The 25,118-nt window shown below is 48.6% G+C and overlaps 1 protein-coding gene across 2 annotated transcripts in view; it reads left to right on the top strand.

Annotated features, from left to right (window-relative positions):
- SLCO3A1 (solute carrier organic anion transporter family member 3A1) overlaps positions 1-25,118 on the top strand; it is a gene marked incomplete at its 3' end in the record, with an annotated part of 319,841 nt that overhangs the window by 240,447 nt on the left and 54,276 nt on the right. For both annotated transcript variants that reach the window (XM_079701025.1, XM_079701024.1), the window contains exons 3-4: positions 8,936-9,034; positions 17,936-18,199. In XM_079701025.1, the coding sequence (XP_079557151.1) occupies positions 8,936-9,034; positions 17,936-18,199 (363 nt within the window). The remainder of the gene's footprint in view (positions 1-8,935; positions 9,035-17,935; positions 18,200-25,118) is intronic.

Raw genomic sequence — 25,118 nt, 5'->3', positions numbered from 1 at the left:
ACTTTGCTTATTTGTGCTTGAGCTCACTGGAGACCCAGTCCTGCACAGGGCACCAGGGGTCAGCCCCCCTAGAACCAGGGGCCCTGGAGCAAGTTGCTTAACCTCTGTGAGCCTCAGGTCCTTCTGGGATACAGCTGGCGTGACAGCACCTGCCTCATCGCATTGTTAGAAGGAATCATGAAATAATGTGCATAAACCACATAGCCCAGACTCTGGCACCATACAATAAGCACTCGATAAATAGCCAATAGCTATTTTTCTATATCACACATGTATGTATATGTGAAAATGTGATAATCATGTGTTTGTGCAGAAAACATATTCCAGCTTAACGAATTGTTGCAAAACAGACACCCACGTAGCCTGCACATAGACCAAATACAAAACCAGCATCTGAGAACCCCCCACCCAACCCGTGCCTCCTTCACTGTAACCCCTCCCACCCTCATGGGCAGCAGTGACCACAACCCTGACTTCTCTGCTATTCATTTCCCTGTTTTTCTTTATAGCTTGACTACCTAGTTATATATCACTACATGGTTTAATTTTGCCGCTTTCAATTCTGTGTAAGTGGAATCACACCAGTATGTGTTCTTGCCTGTCTGTGTTCTTTTGGAATTACATCATTTAATTCATGTTATTGATGATTTGTTTCCTCTGCTGTATAGTAATTCCAATGTATGAAGATGTCACAGATTGTTTCTCTGTTGTTCTGTTGTTGGGCATTTGGATTGTTTCCAGTTTGAGGATCTTACAAGATTGGGATGAGCATTCCTGGATGTGTCTCCCAGTGGGTTTCAGACTTTCTGTAGAGTATTTACCTAGGAATTAGGATTGTGAGTCATTGGGTGAGTTCCTCTTTGGTTTTACAGACACTGCCAAAGTTTTGCCAGAGTGGTTGTCTAATTTACACTCCTACCAGCAGTATGCAAGAGTCCAGATTCCCTACATCCTTGCCAACACTGGGTATTGTCAAGCTCTTCAATCAGCTAAAAATCTAATGACGTTTCACTGGGCTTGTAATTTACACGTCCCTGAATTCTAATGAGGTTGAGCATCTTGTCCCATTCCATTGTTCCTTTGAGCCTCCTCTTTTGTGAAGTACCTGTTAAGGTTTCTGCCCCCTTTCCACTGGTTTGTCTTTTTCTCATTGACTTATAGTAGTTTTTATATAGTCTCAATATGAGCCCTCCGACTCTTGTATGTGTGTTTTTACGGATGTATGTTACATGTATATTTTCCCACATCTTTGCTTTCCTAGTGGGCTCTTCTGATGAATCTAAGGAATGACCTTAATTTTAATGTAGACCAATTTGTCAAGCTCTTCTTTTAATGCTTCATGCTTTCTTTGTTTGGTTTAAAAAATCTCTCCCTGCCCCCAACATTGTGACAGTACTTTTGTCTATTATCTTCCAGAAGCTTTATTGTTTTGCTTTTCACACAGGTCTCCAATATGCCTGGAATTGATTTTTACATGTGTTGTGCAGCCGACTTTTTTTCCTATAATTTCAAGTTGTCCTAGCACCATTCATGGAAAAATTCATCCTTTCCCCCACCGCTTTGTAGGCACACTTTGTCATAAATCAGGCGTCCACGCAAGTATGGATCTGTTTCTGGGTTTTCTGTTCTGCTTTACTTGTACGTTTGCTTCTTCTTGTGCCAGAAACACACTGTCTTCATCATTACAGCTTTAAAAGGAGTCCAGTAGGGTATGTCTTGACAATTCTTCTTCTTCTTCCAAGGTCTCCAGGCTGGTCTTGGCCCTCGGCATTTCTATGAACAATTTAGAATCAGTGTGTCATTCTATAGACACACAAAAGATGTTTGTTAGTATTATTATTCATTTTCATATATCAGTAATAATAATAAAGTTGATTAATTCTTCCTGGGCCAGGAAATTCCAAATACATAGATTTTCCTAGTTCTTCTGGTTTTATGTGTGTGACCTGATCCCTTTCTAGAGGCTGTCATGTCAGTCCCCTTGACACATTGCATCTAGAAGGAGGCACATTCCCAACGCTGAGAGAGACACATGCAGAGAACACTGTCCAGAGAAAGAGCAGGCGGGGGCTGAGTGCCAGCTCTGCCCCTCCCCAGCCGGCTGAACTTGGGCAGACCATGGCCAAGAAGAGTTTCTCCCTTCCCGTTTTGTGTCACTGCTGTAACTAGTATTCTCATTCACACACCCTTTCAACAGATTGTGAGCTAACTGTCCTGGGCCAAACTAGGGACAGAAAGAAGAATAAGGCACCATCTCTGCCTCACAGGGCTTCAAGTCTGCTCCAGCATATCTGGGACTAAGCCCCAGTCAATGCCAGGTCTGAAAAATGACCCACAAAAAAAATGTCCCATGGTCAAATAATTAACAAGAAGCTTCATGCAACGTCCTGTTCTTAGAGATTCACATGTAGTAGGTATAAGATCTGAGACTGTCCTCAAATTTGCTTAACAATTGTATTGGTTTCCTATCACTGCTGTAATAAGTTAACGCAAATTTAGTGGCTTAAGATAATATAAATGTATTATCTTACATTGTGGAGGTCAGAAGTCCATAATGGGTCTCCCTGAGCTAAAAATCCAGGTGCCAGCAGGGCTGTCTTCCTTCTGGAGAATCCTTTCTGGAGGGGAGAATCCACTTTCTTGCTTTTCCCAGCTCCTAGAGGCCACCCACATTCTTGGCCTCAAGGCCCTGTCCTCCGTCTTCAAAGCCAGCAGCGACTAGTCAAGGCTTTCTCATGATGCCATCGCTCTGGTTCTGTGGTCTCATCTCCTTCTCTGACTCTGAGTTGTATTCCTCCTCCTTCTACATCTACAGGTCCTTCAAGATTACATTGGCATAATCTCTTTATTTTAAAGTCAATTGATTAGTGACCTTAATTCCATCTGTAGCCTTCGTTCTCTTTGGTCAGTTACAGTAACAGACACAGGTTCCGGGGATTAGGACATGGACATCTTTGGGGACCATTATTTAACGTCCTATACAGTGGAACCCTTAGCCTGCGAGTGCACTCACCCCAGCTTGATAGCACGTGTAGTGCATTGCTGTGTGTGTTCTTTATAGCACACGGTACAGTGGGAGGTCTTTCTGTAGCCCCACTCCATCATGCACTGTCCTCTTTGGCGCTGACATCATATGGTAGGTTGATTTGTTTATGGCCTTTCTTCTTCCCACATACCAACTCCACAAAAAAGCAGGGATTTTGTTTGTTTTGTCCACAGCCGTATCTCAGCTCCTTGCACAGAGCCTGGCACCTATAGGTGCCATTATATATTTTGAATGATGGAGAATGGTTGGAGGTCTCTCCAATAAGACAGCAAGCTTCTTGAGGGCAAAATCCTTGTCCAGTTCATCTGTCCTTCCCCTGCATCCAGAGATGGCTGGTGCTAAGTAGGAAGATTGTATAGCATGGGTGGCAGATTTACACCAGAGGTTCCCAAACTTTCTGGGTTCATTGTACCCTTAGTGTCTTATTTTTCACAGAGCCCTGAGTCTGCAGGATATACCCAGCAATTGTGTTTATCAAGCAGTTAGGTTCAAATTACTTAATACACGTTTGAAAAAAATAACACACATAAATTGAAAGAAAAAAAATATTTCTATTTTATTTTTAAATATGTATGATTACTTACTAATGGGTTGTGTGTCCCTGCTGGGGACTACACAGATTCTCAAACCTTGGAATCAGATTGGACTCCACCACCTTCATTTCCTGTGTTCTGCATTGATTTCCACACCACGTTTGCTTTTTTATCACAGCAGGTACTGAAAACCCAGTTCACAAAGACAGGATGTATTTGAAAGGAATGTTGCTTGATCCAGTGCTGAAACCATCAGCCACCTAGAGTGAGTAGTTGTGAGTAGTTGTATGAGTAGTATCTGACAGATGTTAGCTATCACTGGGTTTCCCTCAAAAACTTAAAACATTTTTCTGTACCCCTGTGAGTTCACTGTGGTACCCCAAGGTGCCTCGACACGCAGTTTGGGAACTGCAGATTTACACTAACCTAGTTTACCGAAGGCCTGTGTTCAAACCAGGATGCCAGAGTTAGATCACCATGGGGGTCATGCCATTCTCTCTCCCTTTGTTCAGTCCTCACATCCCTGGGAAGCCAGGTTAGCATCAGAATGTGCTTGGCAGGTGGGCAATCAAAGCAAGGGGGTGGACTCTGGACTCTGGATGGCCAGTCCGTCTGGACCCTTCTGATGCTTGGGATTGCGGCTGCTTCCCACGAGGAACCCTCTCTGGGGCTTGGCCTGCTCCCAGCATCAGCCCCTCTCCCCTGATGGTGGCTTTAGGAAATGAGGCATGGCGGGGGCGGGGTGGAGAAGCACACTTTAGAGAGAGGAGGACCAGGAACCCAGGTATGCTGGCCTTCATTGTAGCAGAAGAGACACAGGCGTCATCCATTTAACAAGCGCTCATGTCTCTTTCTGGGTGCCAGACTCTGTTCTAAGAGCTTTACAAATACGAGGTCATTAAATCCTCCCTATAGTCCCATGGAATAGGCCTAATATCATTCCCATTTTACAGATGAGAAAGCTGAGGCACAAGGAAGTTAAATAGACCTTTCCCAAGGTTCCCAGAGCTAGGAAGTGGTGGAGCTGGGATTTGAACCCAAGTGGCCCATACTCTCTCCGGACCTGCTTGAAGGATGCTTTTCCCCTAAGGGGATGAGAGAAACCCGGCTTCAGAGCCCCCTGTGCTGCTTTCTTGACTCACTGTTGGGAAGTGAGGCACTAAACCTTTCCTTCCGCTGTGAAATGGGCACAGTAGACTCCCCGTCAGGGCCATTGAAACAATTACAGCAGATTATGCTTGTAAAGCACCAGGCTCAGGGTAGCAGCACAGGAAGGGCCCTTCTCTCTCTGATCTCTGCGTCCGGGGCTCGCCTCCCCTCCCGTGTACACAGTCTGGCAGACAGCAGGGGGCAGCACTGGGCCGCTGAAGAACCTTCTCTCCTGGACCTGGAGGCGCTCACCATTCAACACAAGGATTCTGGATTTTAGGGCCGGACCGTCTGTTTCTTGTCTATTTAGGCAGAACATTTTGAGGGGGGTTTGCTAAACAAGAACAAAATCACAGCCTGGTGGGATGAATCGAAAAGAGAGCGAAGAAGCAAATTCAGAAGTACCTTTCTGTAAGATCACAGCCTGCCTTGTGTGCTCTCAGGGGAACAGCATCCTCTAAAGACCCAGGGCTGTGCTCACCGATGCTGATTTGAGCTGTTATCCTAAGATATTTTTTAAGTGAAAAAGGGTGCTTCCTGATGCATGAGCCTCCCATCCCACCCCACCTCCACTACTGGATTGTCCCTTGGAAAATATTCGAGAACACATTGCTGCTAGAGGTTTACTTGGCATCTCTCCGAGGAGCAGCTGCTTTAAAAATATTCCCTCACTTCAACTGAGGGGAAAAAATGTCCTTCTCACAAAAATACGCATCCTATGTCTTTTTTTCTTTCTTTTCTTTTCTTTTCATCACGAAGCTTACAGGATCTCAGTTCCCTGACCAGGGATTGAACCCGGGCCACGGCAGTGAAAGCACCAAATCCTAACCACTAGACCACCAGGGAAGTCCCCCTACATCCTTCTTTGGTTTTTGGAATGGGGTCCTACCAGGTTTCTTTGGGGGAGAATTCTGTCCTATTCAAATGGAAAGCCACAGTCCAGGGTTTTGGTGACCCGTTCCCTGTCCTAAAGTAACCAGATGGAGAGACCACTTTGGCACATGGCTTCTCTGCAGTGGCCTCTGCCCATCCGAGCTGCCAGAACGGATGGCTGGCCTGTCTGGGCCTGGTGGGGCTCTTGTGGGCAGCTGAGTTTGAGGGATGCCCTTCCTTTTTTGTTTTGTTTTGTTTTGTTTGTTTGTTTTGCGATACGCGGGCCTCTCACTGCTGTGGCCTCTCCCGTTGAGGAGCACAGGCTCTGGACATGCAGGCTCAGCGGCCATGGCTCACGGGCCTAGCCGCTCCGTGGCATGTGGGATCTTCCCTGACCGGGACATGAACCCGTGTCCCCTGCATCGGCAGGCAGACTCTCAACCACTGCGCCACCAGGGAAACCCACCCTTCCTTTTGTGTCATAACTTGCACAAGGGCAGGACACCCAGGGCCTGGAGTCTCCAGCTGTCCCATGATGCTGGCTGGTCCACACTCCCACACTCTCCACTGCCCCCACGTGGGGGAGGGGTAACAGAACACTCTCAACACAAGCTTTTTTTTTTTTTTTTTTTTAATTTTATTTTTGGTTGAGTTGGGTCTTCGTTGCTGTGCACGGGCTTTCTCTAGTTGTGGCGAGTGGGGGCTACTCTTCATCGTGGTGCGCGGGCTTCTCATTGCGGTGGCTTCTCTTGTTGCAGAGCACGGGCTCCAGGCACGCGAGCTTCAGAAGTTGCAGCTCGCAAGCTCGTTAGTTGCGGCACACGGGCCCTAGAGCACACGGGCTTCAGTAGTTGCGGCACATGGGCTCAGTAGTTGCGGCGTGTGGGCTCTAGAGCACAGGCTCAGTAGTTGTGGCGCACAAGCTTAGTTGCTCCGTGGCATGTGGGATCTTCCCGGACCAGAGATCGAACCCTTGTTCCCTGCACTGTCAGGCAGATTCTTAACCACTGCGCCACCAGTGGTTAAGTCCCAACACAAGCTTTAAAGCTCATTGGTTGTTTCTTTCCAATGATACTAAAAGCTTGGTCCTTTGACCTATTCAGTATTAATTATCATTTTCATTGTTCAATCTGTAGGGGATGGAGCAGTGATTATTACATTGATTGGGGGGATATTCAATTTGCATGAAAGGAGGCATGTTATCATGGGGGCGCTGCTGGGCGTCAGAGTGATGGCTAGGACTATGGAAGGGGCGTCAGAAGAGTAGTTGCAGCACCCCTGGCAAGAGAATTGTGTTCTATCTCTGTGCCCCTTTCTTTTGGGACAGGCTGAGTAGTTAGTTTACTTGCTGAGGCATCTTTAGAGTGCCAGTGGCTGACCAGTGGCTCCCCTCAGCCTGCAGCCTGGACAGAAGGATAGAGCTGGCTTCATGATTTTGTCCTGAAGCAGAAAGCCCTTCAGTCTACCTCAGGTACAGCTCTTGCCTTGGACACCCCCTGTCCACACGCCTGCCCCTGTGTCTTTCTCAGCATCACTTCCTGCTTCGCTTTCCCCCATCTACCGAAGAGGACCGAAGCCAAGACTAGCTGTGCTCCCTAACTCTGCCCAGCTAAGGCCCATCCTCCTAATTCTAGCCCATACTTGAAAGAGCACCACGTTCTAGACTTTTCCAAAACACCCCACCTTTCTCAATTTTCTCTGGTCGGTTATCTCAACCTAAGTTGTGACAAAACAGAGCCAGTGTTTTAATAAAGTGGATTCTGCTGCTCTCCAGATTCCTATAAACAGGAATAACTGTGAGACCGGAGGTCATCGGCTGGGTACAGGAGCAGCTATTTTGAGGCCCTCGGGCTTCTAGATTGCTCCATATCAGAGTAGGATTTCACTGAGGGTGGATTCAGCCCCATTCCTGTGATAGAAACCATCCTCTTTTCATCCTGTCCTTCATTAAACAACATTCCTTATAAGCCATCTTTAAGTGATTGCTTTGGGGTTCTGGGTTCTTGTCTGTAAATGAGGAAGACGTGGCTCCTTTGCCAGGTATCTAAAAAACAGTTAAGGTGTCTATAGTTTCCCCTACAAGTCAGTGAGCTCCAGGAAGGCCTGGATTGTTGACTCTTTACTTCAATGCTGAGTCCCCATCCCTGAGAAGGCTTCTTGGCACATAGAAGGAACTCAATAAGTATTGACTGGGTGGATGAATATTTGAGCAGTTCCATGATGACACGACTGGGAGATTTCAGGTTGAGTTAGTCTACCCTGCGAACAGACCAGAATTATCCTCCACTGAGCTCAGCTTCCCTCTGGTTGAATCCATTTCCTACCTTGTTCCTCATGTGCCCACATGGACCTGTTAGTACCCACACTCCAGGCTGTCTGCTTAGGTTGAATTGACCCATGTACTGTTTGTCCCCACAGGCAGCAAGCTTCCTAAGAAAAAGCCACTTCTTTTCTCTTATTTCTTATTCCTAGGGCCTTGTGAGTTATCAGTGCTCAAGTTGAAATTTAGTTAAATATAGACAGCCTGTGAGTTTTTAGTTTGGGCTCAGTGCTTTTCCAGAACGATCAAAAGGTTTGTGCAAAATTCCAGATACTATATCCATCAGATACGTTACTTAATCATGTACCTAGTACCACCTTCTCAAGTCCTACAGAAGAGCTTGAGGCCTGAACAGCTGTTACCACAACAGAGAACAATTCCAAAAATATGGGGGCGGGAGGGGAACTGCAAAACTGAAATTAATAAAATGTTTAATTAATGTGCTCAAAGCATACCATTATGTCAGCTTTGTTGTTTGCTAAATTTAATGCCTGTAAGCATTTCATTACATTTGAGAATAATTTGTGGCTTCAACTTTTCTCACTTCACAAGAATTCCTGAATTTGCACAATGAGCGCTGAGAAATCTTCGCCAACCGTAAATTAATTGAATTACATAAAGCCAAATAAATGCGAAAGCAAAATTATAAAAATTCTTCCAAAAATGCTTATGGCAGAAAAAATATTTCATTATAGACATGGACATATTTTAATAGGTTTAGTCTGATAGGGGGTGGAGTCCTCTAAAAGTAACTGTACCTTGGAGCCCACAAATATTTCAAAGCAACCTATTGAAACTATAGAATTCCTGCATGACAGTGCTTCAGTAGAGTTTCCAAAACTTAGAAATACTAGCTTTCCCCTCTAGGATTTTTAGACTAATTCCTCTAATGTCATTTGTCTAATCAGACCTCTCATCTGATCAATGTAAGACAGTTTTCTTGAGCTTTGGCAATTTTGCTCAACGAATGGCTTCTGCTTTTAATCTAATCTTGCTTTCATCTTCTTCTTTCAGGAATCCTGTTCACGATGCTGGTGTTTGGACCAGCCTGTGGATTTATCCTGGGCTCTTTCTGTACCAAAATCTATGTGGATGCAGTCTTCATTGACACAAGTAAGGAATTTATCTCAATTTCCAAGCGCCACCCACAAGCCCTTCCTCCATCATAAAGGAGCCCCAGCCTCTGGGTTCTAAAACCTTCCTACTAAGCAGTAGTCTTAATGCATCCACTTCTCTAGCTGGTGGCCCCCTTGAGATTAGAGGAAAGATTGGGTCATGAGTTTGGTTCAGAGGGTCTGGCTTGAAGCATGTGTTCTGCTCGTGTCCACATAGAGACTGAATAATCCCCTGGGGTTGAGTTCACTCCTCAAATCTGAATTTTCCTCATCTGTAAACTCAGGGTAACAAAACTTATATCTGCCTTGCAGGGCTTTTGTAAGATAAATGAGGGGACAGATGTGGAAATGCCTGGCATACACACATACTCATTGAATGTTGGTCCATGAACCCATATGAGGACCCTATTAATCTTAAACTAAAAGTTGGAGCACGTGTTCAAGTGCAAATGTACACATGGGGTCACGGACACAGAATATTTGAAAATTGTTTCTGTAAGACACTGTCATGTTGGGCTTTATAAGGAAATATACCATACCTCAAACCCATTTTAAGCGACATGTCTTGTGTTCTTAGCAGGAAGAGCAAGTGTATGTCTCAGCCTGCTCTGGGCGCCCCCATCCCTAGCACACCTGGATTGAACAGCGTGCTAGTTGAGATGTGCTAGGCTATGCAGTGGTAACAGACAGTTCCCAAATCAAAGTGATTTTATGCAACCAAAGTTTATTTCTCAGCCGTACTGCATATCCAGTGCAGGTTGGTGGTATTTGGGGGCTGGAGGGTGAGACTTGCCTACTGTAGTCCCTCCAGGACCCAGGCTCACAGAAGTTTCATATGACTCCTGCCTGCCCAGTCGCCGAGGCAGGAAACCAGCTCCTGTTCAGAAATGACACGCACTGTTTCTACTTACATTTCAATGACCACAGCAAGCCACCTGGTGTATTAATCTGTTGCTTTGTGACAAATTACCCCAAACTTCGTGACTTTAAACAATAGGTATTTTCCCACAGTTTATTTCTCTGGGTCTGGAACCCAGGAGCAGCTTAGCTGGATGGTTCTGACTCAGGGTCTCTCACGAGGCTGCAGTCAAGGTGTTGAGCTGGTATCAAATCATCTGAAAGCCCACCTGGAGGGACTCCACTTCCAAACTCACCCCGTGGCTGTTGGCAGTCCTTGGCAGATGGGCTCTCAGGCTGGCTCCCAAGGATCTCTGTACAGGGCTAATCTCGGCATGGCCTCCCTGGAGCAAGCAACCCAAGAGAGGGTAAGAGCACCTGAGACAAAGCCGCAGTCTTTTTATAACCTAGTCTTACAAGTGACACCTCATTGCGTCTGCTGCATTTTGTGTGTTAGAAGCAAGCCACTTGTTTCTGTCTATACTTGGAAGAAGGGATCGTTTCACAAGGACGTGAATTCCAGGGGTGGGGATCGTTGGAGGCCATCTCGAGCACTGCCCACTGTATGTGGTCACGACTCAACTGTGTGCCCAAAAGAGGACGCTGTGTTCCTGTGCAGCTTAGCGAGTTGAGAAGCCATGTTTCCTTTCTCTCTGAAAACAGTGCAGGAAGCCTTTTCAGCTTCTCTGTCTCATCCCGATCTATTCCCAGGATCAATAAGAACTCTCAGCCTCCTGGTTCTCAATTCATCATCTCTCGACAGGGCTAAATTTACTAATTCACCCCAAAGACATAATCTGGTTTTAAATCCAATCAAGTCACTTTGTGATTCACTCCATTAATCCCAGTGATATATTTACTTGTAGCTAATGATGTTACGAATTTCCAAACGGGAGAAAAATCAAATGCAGCCTTATTTCTTTGTTCGTTTTAAAGTGCTGGGTCTGTTCAGGAGGTGATTGAATGCTGCTGTTTTGTAGCCCTTGGTTGGCCCTTTGAACCCTATTCCTAGCGAGTGGGATGACTGGTGGCCTGGTCAGAGAAACAACCCATGGTGACGGTCAGCTTCCATCTTGCTTCTACGGACAGAAAGCCAGCTTCCGCCACTGCACCAAAGGCAGTACAGGACAGGAGTAGCAAAGGAGGGGAGAAAAGGGGGCACCCTCCCAGTGCATGGGGAAGGCTGCCTGCGGGGAGAAGGCAAGTGTCCAGGCTGCCTATCCTGCCCTCAGTGTATTAGCAGGGCCCCCTTGAATCAAAGCTTGTGGAATACCAGAGTCCCTGAGCCGGAAAGAACCTCAGACATCATTCTCTTCCAACTCTTGCATTATGTAGATAAGGAAACTGATGCCTAGAGAGGGAAAGGGATGTACCCAATCCAAGGGGTGTATCTATATAAAACCCAGGTCTCCGAGCAAGCATGTGGAGACACCCCTCGCCAAGATTCCTCTTGGGAATGAAATAGCATCTTTTTCTCAGTGACTAGAATGGCCAAGAGGTAGACAGGTGGCTGGAGGGGGCTTAGCCCATCCACTCGCAGCCCCCTCTGTATGCCATTCCCTTGCTCAGGCCGTCCCCTCAGTCTGGAGTGCCGTCCCCAGCCATTCTGCTCGACATCTGTCTTCACCCTTCAAGGCCCAGGTGAAGCAGTGTCATCTATGGTTCTAGACTCATTGGCAGTTTGAAGCCTCCCATACCTGAGACAGATGGGCGCGTTTCCGTTCCATCTGGGCATCCTGCTGATGGCCGCCTTCCCCCAAAATGAGTTAATAGCGGACTTCCTATCTGATGAGTCTCTAAGGACTGAAGGATGTGTCACCCTCTTTGTTTGCATCCCTTCTGAAGGCCCCCGGAGGGCTGGTGCCACTCTTTACCAGCAGAGGGCAGAAGAATATAATTTATTCTATTCAGGAGCCAGTCACAGAATTCCATAGTTTCCAGCAGTTTTCTAATTTTGTGACTGAAACTTGTCATCCTGTCTCTGAGTGGATTGGGGCTGTATTTCGAGGAGTCGGTTCTCAGTTCTTTCAGAATGACCCTTCCCTGTCTTTTCCTCACCGACTAAGACAGAGCCCCTCTTTCGGGCTGTCCAGCCTATGGGAATGTGCCCTTAAGCATGAATGTACAAGGGCCACACACACAGCCATATGTTTCTGAAATTCCAGCTGAGAGTTGGGCGGGGGACTGGGAAAAGCAGTGCCCTGGGGATTGTGCGAGGTGGGCAAGGCAGGTCCCTGGGAGGCCCTTGTTATGGGGTAGTTGGAGAAGGGCATGTGCCTTTCACCAGGCATCCTAGCAGCGGCTGAGGAAACAGGGTGGAAAGGCAGAGACCAGTGAGGGATTCTGGTTGGAATCTGTGTGTCAGTGAAGCTGAGGCTGCAGGGGAGGTGGTTGGTTGTAGGAACAGGCCAGCTATGGGGCTGCAAGACCCCACGGGCAGCTCCCCAGGAGGGCTCCCCTGGCGGCACTCAGACACAAGGATTCTGCTGCTGCTGCCTTTCATCCGTGTCTGAGCCCTCTGTGGCTCCTTCGGCCCCTCTTCTTAAGGAGGATAGATGCCTCCTCTGACAGCCTGGGGAAGGAATGATGGTGCCTGCAGAATTTCTTTTCTAGAATATCTTTGTAAAGCTGAGACCAGTCAAGAGCAGGACGTAGGAAGAAGAAGGGCCTGGTAGCAGAGTAGACCCCTGAGCACTGGACTGACCAAGCTTCACAGTGTGGGTTTAACAAATTGATGACAATGGCAGCCGTGAATTGACCCCTTTTTAAATACATAGAATGCCTCTTTGGAACCTCACAGACGATGTGTCCTCCTGCAGTGATGATGAGTTCTGAGTTCAAACATCAAACCAGACCTCCATTCACATCCCAACTACACCCCTTACGAGCTGTGCGATCCTGAGGCCATTTCTCCTCATGGGTCTATGTGTGGATGACATAATCATGTTAATCATGCAAAGCAGTTAAAACAGTGCCTGGGGAATAGTAAACACACAGTAAAATTAGGTGTAATGAGGAAGAGAGGGGTTAACTCACTGCACAGCCCAGGCCTATCTGACCCCAACTGGGCAGCTCACTTCCCTGAAACCTCTCCAGGAGTTTAGCCAGAAGGCTGCCCCCTTCCATGGACAGAGGCCTTGCTGAGATGCCCTGACTGCCAGCACTTCCGTCCAGACTGGCCCTAAGGCACACCAGCCCGCTCTGCTATAGCTGCACAGCGTTTGCAGCTGCAGAAAGATACGTCCATCCATTGGCTTCACAGAAAAGGTCCACAAGCAGAGAGCATCCAGCTCTGCCACCCTGGGGCTGGCTGCCACCGCCATATTCCTTCATGTTGGACTAATGAGTCCAGCGGCTGGGATTCTGAACCGTCCATGCTGCCCTCCATCCCCACCTGCTCCCTGTCTCCAGTTTCTAATGAGGTCTGGAACTTAATGATACTCTTGGACTTCTTGAGTCCCATAGCAAAAGTTCTACAAAGTAGGTTAGAAAAATATGTAAATGGACTGAGGAAAACAAAGCAAAACTGCTCAGAGAGCCATAGTATCGCTTACACATCAGTATGGCCTGGGACTTAGTCAGTGTTCCCAATTTGCTTTGATCTCTTCTACTTGCAGTCTTGGGTATCCTCATGGGTGGCTTGGTTGGTTAGTTTTAAACTGGTTTAACCCCATTCCTGGGGATTTCTTTCATTTGAACCAGCAATGGTAGTGGTCCTTGGAAATGGAGGGAAATCTCAATGAAGCCCATATGTTTATATGACCTTCAACAGAGGGAACGAACAGCTGTCAGAGCTTGCTCAACTCACCCAACGAAACCATGTAGCCCTCCAAATGTTGGATTCCAAGAATGCAAGAGTCAGAACAATAGCTTTTATAAAGCAGAAATCTTAATAAGACTACAGACACGTATGCAAATGTAGACCCACCCTGTGCCGGCCTTGTGGTGACCCAGGGGGTGGCTCTCCCTGCTCCCCTCTGCTCCCTTCCCAGCATTTTCCCTCAGTGCCTGGAATGACCAAGGGGCAGGCAAGTGGCTGGAGGGAGCTTACCCAGGACACTCACAGAGTCCCCTGAGGATGCCCGGCCTTTGCTCGACTGTTCCCACAGCCCAAGATACTGTCTCCGCCCTGTCCTTCTCAACATCTTTCTTTATCCACGGTTCTAGCTTCATTGGCAATTTGATGCATTCCAAGTAAACGAGACAGATTGGTGCTCTTCAGTTGTGTTCTGGGCATCTTCCTGACAGCAGCCAAGGAAGCCTGACAGCAGGCTGAAACTGCAGTCATTTTTTAAGATCAAGACACTAACTAGAACCAGATAGAAAGAGAAGTAGAGAGATTTTCACACCTGGCCCCCTACCTGGACCTAAAAGAATACCATTGCTATTCTAAGCCTGCCCGGGACAACTTTTCTTAAAGGGTATGATTTTTTTTTTTTTTTTTTTTTGGGGGGGGGTATGCAGGCCTCTCACTGTTGTGGCCTCTCCCATTGTGGAGCACAGGCTCCGGATGCACAGGCTCAGCGGCCATGGCTCACGGGCCTGCCTAGCTGCTCCGCGGCATGTGGGATCTTCCTGGACCGGGGCACGAACCTGTGTCCCCTGCATCGGCAGGCAGACTCTCAACCACTGTGCCACCAGGGAAGCCCAAAGAGTATGATTTTTTATTTCCTAAGCCTTTTGTACTAGTCAGGGTAGGCTGAGTTATGCTGCAGTAACAAACACCCCCCAAATGTCAGTGACTTGGAAATACTAAAGGTTTATTTCCTGCTTGTGTTATATACCTGATGCAGGTATGCAGGCACATTTTGTTCATTGTAGCTTCTCAGGCATCATCTTAGGGAGAATTCCACATGCTTCATGATCAGGCAGGAAAAAACAGCATGGGGAGTCATGCACCAGCTCATACACATCTCCACACGGAAGAGACATGTGTCTCCTCTCTCTCATTTCATTGGCAAAATTCTGTGGTGCGTGGCCACACCTAACTCCACAGTAAGGGAGGTGAAACCCTCCTCGTTCTCAGAGAAGGAGACCCAAGTGCAGACATGGGTAATGTCTAGCAGACATGCTTTGCCAGGCCACGTAGAGAACTCCCCTTCAGCATAGGTAATGCTAGAACAATATCTGCTGAGCGATGACTGTTGCCAGGCAGGGGGTGGGGGGGTGGGGTGGATATTCATCTTAAATGGCCAAGATACCTCCTGAAAATACTATTCATTGTAGAGATGTGTAGAGAAAAGAAGTGCCTCAGAAAAGACATTTCTCAGGCTGGTGTCAAGCATTCGTTGTCTTCCCAAGAGCCACCAAAATTGGTCTGAAGCTCCACTCACGAGGCTGACCAGTCCTGAGGGCAGCACGCTCCAAAGCTGAGTGGTTTCTTCTTAGCCTGTTATTTCTCTCCCTGCCACCGTCCTCTGGATAATTGAAATGGAGGGGGAAAAAATCAATACTTCCCAGAATAGTCAACTGTTATTTTCCTGGCTCTGCAAATCCCTGCCCTCTGCACATCTCCCTCCAGACCCGTCCCCCGCCCCTTCCCCAGAGGCAGGTGTACTCTGATGCTGACACAGATCGGGTACCCTCCCCTGTCTTAGGGATCGCGAGTGCGTGTCGTCTTTCCACCCACAGGCACAGGCCTACAGGGAGCGAGTTGCCAAATTCACATAAACATCCATCTCCCCTAGCGCAGCCCCTCTCACGGGGATGTTTTCTCACACACAGAACAGTCACTGACTTCCTATCTAAAATATGACTTTCTACGTGCTACTGATTTTGTTCTCCCAAACAACTGCCAGGATTTCTCTCTCCCTACTGGCTCACATCTGCCAGATTTATGGGGTCCAGAGACAAAGGAGGGAAATACTGTAGCTCCCTTTTCCCGTCTTTTGTTTTCATTCATTGCTTGGCAGTAGGTGAAGAGAAACAGTAAGCGATTGGTGCAAGCAGTCTTGCTCAGCTCACCAAGGTGGTGTGACTTCCTTTTCTCTTCTTGTGTTTGCATAAAGATGCTTTCAAGATCACCCTGTGTTTTCCCATGCCATACTCCTTTTTTAAAAAGTCTGTACCTTAAAATTCCCATTTATATAAATATATCCCTAAAAGTAAAACATTAAGAACTCCCATAGATAAGAGTCGACTCTGTGTCAGGTGACGCTTTTTCATTATCTCTCATCCTGGAAACCACTGTCCATGACTATCATCTTTATTTCACAAATGATGAAACTAAGGGTCAGGGAGGGTGACTAACTTGCCCGGCATCACATGCTAGTAAGTAACAATGCTGGGATTCAACCCCAAGCCCACTAGAGTATATACTCTATAATAGAGTATATACTCCTCTCTGGCATGAAGCTGCACAAAAGCAACTGGCCCATTCAGGTGCCCTGGTTATTGCTGCTGGGCTCATGTCAGGGTCTCCGGGACAGAGACTACTGATGTTGCAAAGGCCAACTTGCCAACTGTCAGAAGAGCTGGTGGTCTTACCCATTGCACAAAGCACAGGAATTACCCACTAAGGGCCCTCCAGGGAGCCCAAAACAAAGACCTGCCAGTCAAGAGGGAAAGAGTGTATGTAGCCCTTGGTGACTGGATGCCTGTGTTCCAGTCTTCAACTCTGTGGATGTAGACAAGGCACCCAGCCTTTCTAAGCCTCGATTTCTCCATCTCTATGAAATAGGGACAGTAAAAGGCCCTACCTCGTAGGGTTGCAGGGAGGGTTGATTGGAACAGTTAAGAATGCACTCCGCATGGCGCCTTGTGCAGAGTAAGCCCTCAGTAAATGACGGCTGGTGTTTTCATTACTGTTAGCTGAAGAGTCTTCAGGGAGAGCACTTTACAAATGGGGGAGTGCTCATCTGGTGACTGTGGTCATTTCTCTTGCCAAGCCCATCCATCTATCTGGTCCAGGCCTGCAGCCCTATTAGTTCTTAGCTCATATGCTGTGGTCCAGACCTCCAAGAATTTCCTTCCATGCTCCAGGGATATGGAATCATCATCAAAGAGACATCTCTAAGCAGCTCATGCAGGAGCGCCCTGCTCCGAAAGGCAGTTGTAGAGAGAGGGAAAAACATCTACCAAGGGGTAAGCGGTAGCTTACCTCTTCTTGACTTCAGCTGGCAGATCAAAGAAGTCACAGACAAGAGAGCCAAACCACATGCATGTTGCCTTAAAGCATAGACCTTGGCTGCAGAGCTTTCTAAAAGAGGACTGGCCCCCCAAACCACAGGCCACAACCAAGGTTTGAATTAACCCATCCCCTAGCAGCTTGGACACACGACCCTCACCATAAATATTAAGCTAACATCGATTAAGTGCTTAAGCATGTGCCAGGCGCTATCCTGAGCTTTTTGTGTCTGGTGTTGCTCACTTGATCTTCCCAACTCGATAAGGGTAAGTACCATCATAACATCAGTGTTATACAGATCAGTCAGCTGAGGCATGAAGAGTTCACATTACTGGCCTGAGGTCGCACAGCGAGAAGTGGGCAGGATTTCAGTCCAGGTATCCTGGGTCTTGATTTCCATTCTGCGCCGCCTCGTGTGTTCTGTGAACTGATTTAAGACGGGGGTGGGGTGTGGAATGGGATCTCAGGTTAGCTGCTTCGTAGGGGGTGCTAGTGAATATACATAGAAAAGTATACCCTTGAGCAATAAATGTTTCTGTTTCCCTGTGTTTTTGTTAGCAGACCTTTGCAGCTCTGCCAAGCCAGTCAATTCCAGCCTAAATTCAGAGGGTGTCTGGCTTCTCACCGTTTTTGTTTAGACTGATGCAAGCACAGGGTAGACAAGAAGATGAAGGAGGGAAAGCCATCAGCCTTCAGCTTGAGGAAAACCAGAAGCACGTCTGTGAAGCCCTAGGCTGCTTTGCATATGGGCCAGTCTTCCCCCCACCAGGCCGTTTCCAGAGCCCTCGGCCTATCTGTAGAACTGATTGCAAACCTCCACCAAATGCCAGGCCCCGCCAGGTCCCCTCCCGCTAACCGTTCTCTTTCCGATTGCAGGTAACCTGGACATCACCCCGGACGACCCCCGCTGGATCGGAGCCTGGTGGGGTGGGTTTCTGCTCTGCGGTGCCTTACTCTTCTTTTCTTCCGTCTGGATGTTTGGGTTTCCACAGTCTCTGCCTCCGCACTCAGACCCCGCCCTGGAGAGCGAACAGGCCATGCTCCCCGAAAGAGAATACGAGAGACCCAAGCCCAGCAACGGGGTCCTGAGGCACCCCCTGGAGCCGGACAGCAGTGCCTCCTGCTTCCAGCAGCTGAGAGGTAAGGGCGCCTCATTGGCAGGTGGTACTCAGGATGCTGGGGGACCTGAAATAGAATCACATTGGTTTTGCGTGATTTGCGTTCCCTGGCCCTGTGCTTAACTGATCCCTGAGAAGTAAATACGCTTCATAAAGCAAACGCAAAGTTACTACCATTTAGCAAAGGGGCAACAGATGAACCCCCGCCACGCCGAGAGCCCAATGGCTAACATAGCACCTGATGTGTGATACACATAAATGTGCGTAGAAGGAAGAAAGTGAGCGAGGGAGCTGGACGTTTCATGACCCTCCTTTGAACTCGTTCAGGCCACTTACAAGCGCATTGAAGCAGTGTAAGACTTTGAAGTTGGCTCCCTTTGCCTGACGCAGGCGTTCTGGAAAAGCCACATCCAAAGCGCATTTCCTTAGATTCACTCTGTCCTTCCATCCCCTCCACTAGAGATGAGAGCTGTGTTCCTCTGGAAAGAAAGATTAACTCAGTCTTGAGAGCAAAGTCGCACTTTAGAATGCAGCAGAGCGCTCGTCATCATTTTTAGAGGAAACAAGTGCATCTTTTCTGACAAAATGGCGAGACCCAAACAGCGATGCAGAATGAGGATGAGGAACCCCATCAACAGCCCCTGGTTATTTCCACATTTGCTACAGTCCCTTAAGAGGTGAGGATGACGACTGGACAGCCTCAAAGCTGCTCGGTATCTATCCTGGCCCCCTCCCCACTGAGAGGTATGCACAGTGCTCCCTAATTCAAGGACCTCTTCCTGCTGGGTCCCCTGAAGAACTTGCTGGATTTTGGAAGTGGGCAGGAGCAAGGCTGGGCTGTTACTTCTCAGGGAGGCTGGGGTGGGAAAGAGGTGGACCGTTACCTCTGCAGGAACCGGGCACACAGCCAGCCCCACTTTCAGCAGCTGCCGCCTCAGGCTTGCAGTGCTCGATTTAGAGATTTGATGAGAGTCTCTTTACTGAGCTCTGTCTAATGAGGTGCACTTTCTGTGGAGATGCTGGAGAACCACGGAGAGAACCTCGGGTGACCTTGCACTCAGATCCCCGCTCTGCCCTTCACCGGCTCTGCGATCATTAACTTCTCCGCGCTTCTCTCCACAAGTATAAAGTTGTAACACTGTTCCTCGGTGACAGCGTGGTCGTGAGAATTCAGGCACTGCCCTTGGAAGATTGTCAGTTAATACCACCTGTTAGCCAGCAAAGAATTCAAAGAACTTGTGCTAATTCCCAGAAGAGACTAATTTAAGAACCTAATGTCATGTTTGACTCCATGTTCCGGGATGGCTTCTACCAAAGTCGTCATGTGGAATCGTAGATGATCTTAAAATTCATCTCTCAAAGGGGCCAGAATGCTCTGTTAGAGGAGAAGACCCTGTGCTTTGTGTCCTCTGAGGTTGCCTTGGCTTGGACCCTCAGGAGTATGTGCTTCTTAAAATAGGCTCCCCAAATGGGCCCCCTTCAGGAGCCTCCAGGTGGCTTGAGGGTGATGCCTGCTGAGCCTCTGATAGCACAGCTGGCCACACAGTGTCCCAGGGACCAGATCCACGGCAATAGATGGGGCTAGCTTGAGAGCGGGCCTTGCGGAGGGCACCTTGGACCTGGGTGGTGGCAGCCTTTCCAGGTATTTCCTCTTCCCAGGATGATGGCCCTGCTTTCCTAAGCCTCTGATGGTAAGAGCTATACCTGTAATCACTCATCTTTCATCTCTGGGGATACACAGGTGAAAATGATACAATTGTGCCATCAGAGAACTTGCCGTCCAATGTAGCGACAGGCCAGCAAGTCAGAAAGGCGGCCTAATGTGATGAGAACTACAGTCCCAGGCAGCACCATAGGTTATGGAAATATAGTCAACAGGCAGCAAAAGCCCACCTCTTGGGTCCAGTGCAGAGCTGAGCTGAGTCTTGAGGGATGCCATGGTTTCAGAATTCTCGGGCTCTGATTCAATTACTGGTTAACCCATTTGTTAATTCAGTCAGCATTTACTGAGATCCTGCCAGGCTCCAGGGACACAGCGGTCACCAAGGCAACTTAGATTCTGGAGCAAGTTTAGTAGCAGGGGAGGCACGCAGTGGGCAAAGTCGAACCAATGACAAGATGAGTGCTGAACTTGCTGTGCCTGAGCTGACAAGTACACAGTTGGGTAGATGGGTCTGAGGCTCACTAGATCAGAGCCATCACAAGTTATGGCCTGTGTATACATGGGCTCCACTTGGATAGTTAATGATTTTTAATTTACAATTAGCAATTCCCAGAGGCATCAGCTCCATTAATGGACCTAAAGGATGTCCCAGCAGGAAAGGAAGGCAGCGTGTCTAGAAGAATCCCCAGGAGCCAGGGTACAGTGGAGCGAGCTATTACGCTAATAAATTTTACACATGCCAGCACACGGAGAGGGAGCCACGGTGGTTTATATCCTTCATTTTTTCCACATGAGACAAAATGTTTCTGCCACGTGGACATTTCCACCAAAAGCAGCATGCGATACTGCCAGGCGCTCCCAAACTCTTCATCTGATTTGCAGCCTTGGAAGCCCCGCTGGTCTGCATACAGCCTGCAACACATTTACAGGTACAGATAAGCTAAGCATCGTTACACGTATCAGAGGAATTAACATTGCTCTACAGATCTATATGTTGCAATTTCTCATCCATTTCATCTGAGCTTGCAAATGGGTTTCTTTTCTAGCCATCAATCTGTGTGCCCTGCCAAGCTCTACAGATAGCAAAGGCCCCTGAGAAGATCTACCATTGGCCCGAGAGCAGCCACTCCACCTTCCTTCCCTCTGGGACCAAGACACACAGCCTCTTCTGCTCCTGGGAGAGCTGTGGGGCTGCTCACCTGGGTTCAAATCCAGCTGAGCCACTTCCTAGTCATACAACCTTGATCGTGTCGTTCAGCTCCTCTTGGTTTTACCGTGTGGTGTCTGGTGTAACTTTACAGCAGCTGCATAAGGTCAATATTAGGACTTATTACCGTTTATAGGTGAGGACACAGAGCTCTCGTTCGGTGACAGAGGACTTCAGGCCTGTGATCACTTTCCAGAGCCCTCTCCCCCCAGAGCAGGCTTTGAAGGTCTATTTCCAACAAAGTCGGCCACCAGTTGGGGTTTGCAATTGTGATAAGAAGTTGAGAGATGGAAAGCTCAGAATCTTGTTCCAGAACTGTGTAGAGAAGCTGTTACTTGTTGCACAGCCCAGATGTCCCCGTCTTGTGATGACTGTCACATATCCATTTCACAAAGCAGGCAGCAGGGAAACAAATGCTTGGGCTTGTGAAACTACAGCATCTCCCCCAGGTGGGAGCCTGCAAATCCAAGATGCATTTTTGCATCTCAGCTGTGCCACCAAAGAACTTTTCCTTTCCTCCCTGGCTCTAAAGCCCCTCCTCCCTCTTCTTGTTCTTCAGAGCATTTTTCTGATTCATCTTTCAGGACCCACCCACCGCCACTACCACCTCCCTCCTCTTGTGTTTACTGCTGTGTCCACTCCTCCCCTTTCCTGCACCGTGAGCCCCTGGGGGCCGGGGCTGCATGTAGCGTGGTCTCATTGAATCTGGATGCTCAGAGTTTGCAGAATGGTTTACAAAAGTCTAGATCTGGTGGGAGGAAAGAATTCAGGGGACTGTTACAGACAAATGGACAGTATTATCATGAGCTAGTGTGTTTATTCTCACATCCACAGTTGTGTGTTGCATTTGGAAATTGGCTCCAGCGTCACTTGCCCTGGAGGGGCCTTGATGGTTAGGACCCAGGCCCTTTCTGCAGCCACGGGTTTCTGTAGCCACGGGTGTGTCCAGCTTCCCCATCACGTTCTGTACAGTTTTCAGATCACCTCATACACTCTTCTTTTTGCTGCTGTTTCTGCCTGCAATGCCCTACCTCCCTTGATCCACTTCTGGGCTGGACTCGGTCCCTACCTTCCCAAGAAGCCCTCCCTGTAGCCCCTCTGCGCTCATGCCCCTGTCTGCTCAGTACTAGATTAGCTGCATTCCTCTGTTGCCCTCAAAGCCCCCGCAAAGCACTTGGGGTAACCCCCACTACACAGTGGCCTGCATCTTCCCAAAGCTTGTGGCTTCTCCAAGGACAGGAAGCTCTCATTCATCTTTTTTGTTCCCACTCCCTAGCTTAGTGCCTGACACGTAGGTGATATGGTTTGAATGAATGAATGAGGAAACAAATGAGCACTTTCTTGCCAGTGCGCACACAAACGCACATACACACATAATAGCAGCTAACGTTTGTTTTTCCTACACCATCATATTTAATCCCCCCCAACCCCATGAGACATTGGTACCATTTTACAGACCAGGAAATTGAGGCTTACAGATGGAAAGGAAAGGCATTTGAACCGTGGAGGGCCTCAGTGTCTGTCTTCTTAACCATGACATTGTGCTGCATCTTCGGGCAATAAACAAACTCTCTTTTAAAAAAAAGTGGCGTCAGCAGGTGCTAAGTGACTTTTCAACAGCGTGTACTAAAACTGTGACTGTGGCTGCAGAAGTGTCCTAAAACAATGAGTCTTCTAGACAAGGGTCCAGCTAAAAAGGAAGGGAAGGACAACTTCCTGCAAGCATTGGTGTGTCCTGACCCTCTGATGGACTTCCCAGCGGGGATGAGTGTCACTGTACCAGCAGTTTAAAATCTGAAGGGAGAGCCCACCTTTGATCACTGAGTGAGCAGAGAAGTCAAAAGCTGAGCACTCTTGTCTCTGCGCCCTTCATGCTGACTGCCAAGTGGCCTCTTCCTGTCCCAGAAAAGATAGTTGCACCAGGTGACAGCGGGTGATGGCTGAGCTGGCAAGGTGGGGGTGGGCCTTCAGGCTCAGAATCTTAAAAACCGTGCCCAAAATATGGAGTACAGCTGATGACTTCCAAAGCACTTGCACAGACCCCCCACTTGGCCCCCAAAGTATGGCTGATAACATGCGTGTCATTACCAATCTCCATGCCACCCATGGGGACATGGAGCTCTGGGGGGTTAAACCGTGCACCCAGGTTCCCGCAGCTGTGAAGGATGCAGCTGGGACCAGACTTGGGTCTGAGACTCCCAAACCCGAACTCTTTCCTCTGTTCCTCTATTTACCACAAAGATCCACGCTACTATTAATGAACCAACTGAGAAGGAAAAAGGGATCGGTCTGGGGTGGATGGAACAAAAGCCTTTACTGTGTTGGAGAAACTTCCACTCTTTTTTTTTTTGAGGTACGCGGGCCTCTCACTGCTGTGGCCTCTCCCATTGCGGAGCACAGGCTCCGGACGCGCAGGCCCAGCGGCCCTGGCTCACGGGCCCAGCCACTCGGCGGCATGTGGGATCTTCCCGGACCGGGGCACGAACCCCTGTCCCCTGCATCAGCAGGCGGACTCTCAACCACTGCGCCACCAGGGAAGCCCAAAACTTCCACTCTTTTTTTTTTTTTTTTTTTTTAAACTTCCACTCTTAATGTCCACTTTCTCCCTCTTCAAAAGAGGAAATGCAGAGCCCGACTCAAGAGTACCTTCATTTCTAGAGGAGATGAAATCTGCCTGGGTTGGTACCTTCCCCACTCCTCTGCCCACCCACACCCCTAATGCCATCCATCACCGGGTTCTGCTGACTTTAGCACCTAAATATCTCTCCTTCCCACTCATGGTCTGTCCTGTACTCCAGTCTGCCCTACCCCTCCAGGCTGTCATCCACACTGGGATACATTCAGAATGCGTCTGATCCTGACAGATAGAGGCTGAGCCCTTCACGTGGCCGCCAGCCCAGTGAGATTCTGCTCCTCCAGCCTCTTCTCACACCTGCCGCCCTGTTCCCACCATACCAGTCTCACCTTGCTGGCCTCTTTTTAGTCCTCCGTATTCCCCAGGCTCAATGGACTTTGCATTTGCTGTTCCCACCCCTGGAATTCTGATGCCATCTTCAGACATCAGCTCACACATCATTTCCCCAAGGACATTTTCCTGACCTCCTGATGGCACCCCCTCCACGGCATGTTGCTCTCTGTGTCATGGTCAGAATGTGACCTTTGTATGAGTGATCACTTCCTCCATAAGCTCCATGAGGTCAGGGACCACATCCGTCTTTGCCCATGCCCTTGTACATGGCCAATGCTCAGTACACATCTGATAAATGGGGGGGTGCATGGATCGTTGGACAGGCACTGCCCAACCCAGCACGGTTTGCTGCTTTCCCTAAAGCTGTCCTCACACACAGCCCCTCCCAGAGTTTTGGCCTGTGTTTGACCCACCCGCAGACACTGGCTTAGCAGGAGCTCTACCTGTGCTGAGTGTTATGGCTAGCTCCCAGGTGACTTACCTGTGTGGGGAGGAGGATCTGCTCCTGGTGCTTCAGCCACCAAATCGAAGGGTCTGCCAGCCCAGTGGCTCAGGCTGACCTGCACTGTGCCTTTGGGTGCGTGTCTTTACTTGCCCATCTTCCTAGCGAGCATCTTGCTGCTTGGACAGGGTGCATACTCGCCCCTCACCTCTGTGCCACCCACTGTTCCCGCGGGGGCCCCACATGCGTTGGCCTGGCCGTGGGACCCAGCTCATGCCTCTGGCTTTTGCATCTCTGCCAGGCCACCTCCATCGTCTGCCAGCCAGCAGTCGGTTTCTGCTACATCTTTCTTAATGAAGGGCCTGTTGCCTTTCAGCATAGTGTTATTGTGAGCAGCCTGGTGATCTGAGAGTCCTTGTTCTGCGGGCTAAACGGCTGAGTGTTTTTTATCGTGCGATTCATCTTCAGAACTGTGCTTTCCCCTCGTGTGGGTTTCCTGTTAAAGTCTTCTTTCTTGATTCTGTGGCCAAGGAAACCATCTGCCTTCCCAACCACTTGGAATTCTATGCCAAGCTGTGGTTCAGAGGCTGCCGTGTCACAGGTGTCATTTTTACAGGTCCCCAGGGTCCAGACTGGTTAGTGGTTTCATTGTGTTCGTATC

This window comes from Hyperoodon ampullatus (assembly GCF_949752795.1).
Source record: "Hyperoodon ampullatus genome assembly, chromosome: 3".
NCBI lineage: Eukaryota > Metazoa > Chordata > Mammalia > Artiodactyla > Ziphiidae > Hyperoodon > Hyperoodon ampullatus.
The sequence above is the reverse complement of the archived record's forward strand: the minus strand, read 5'-3'. Positions and strand labels throughout refer to the sequence as shown.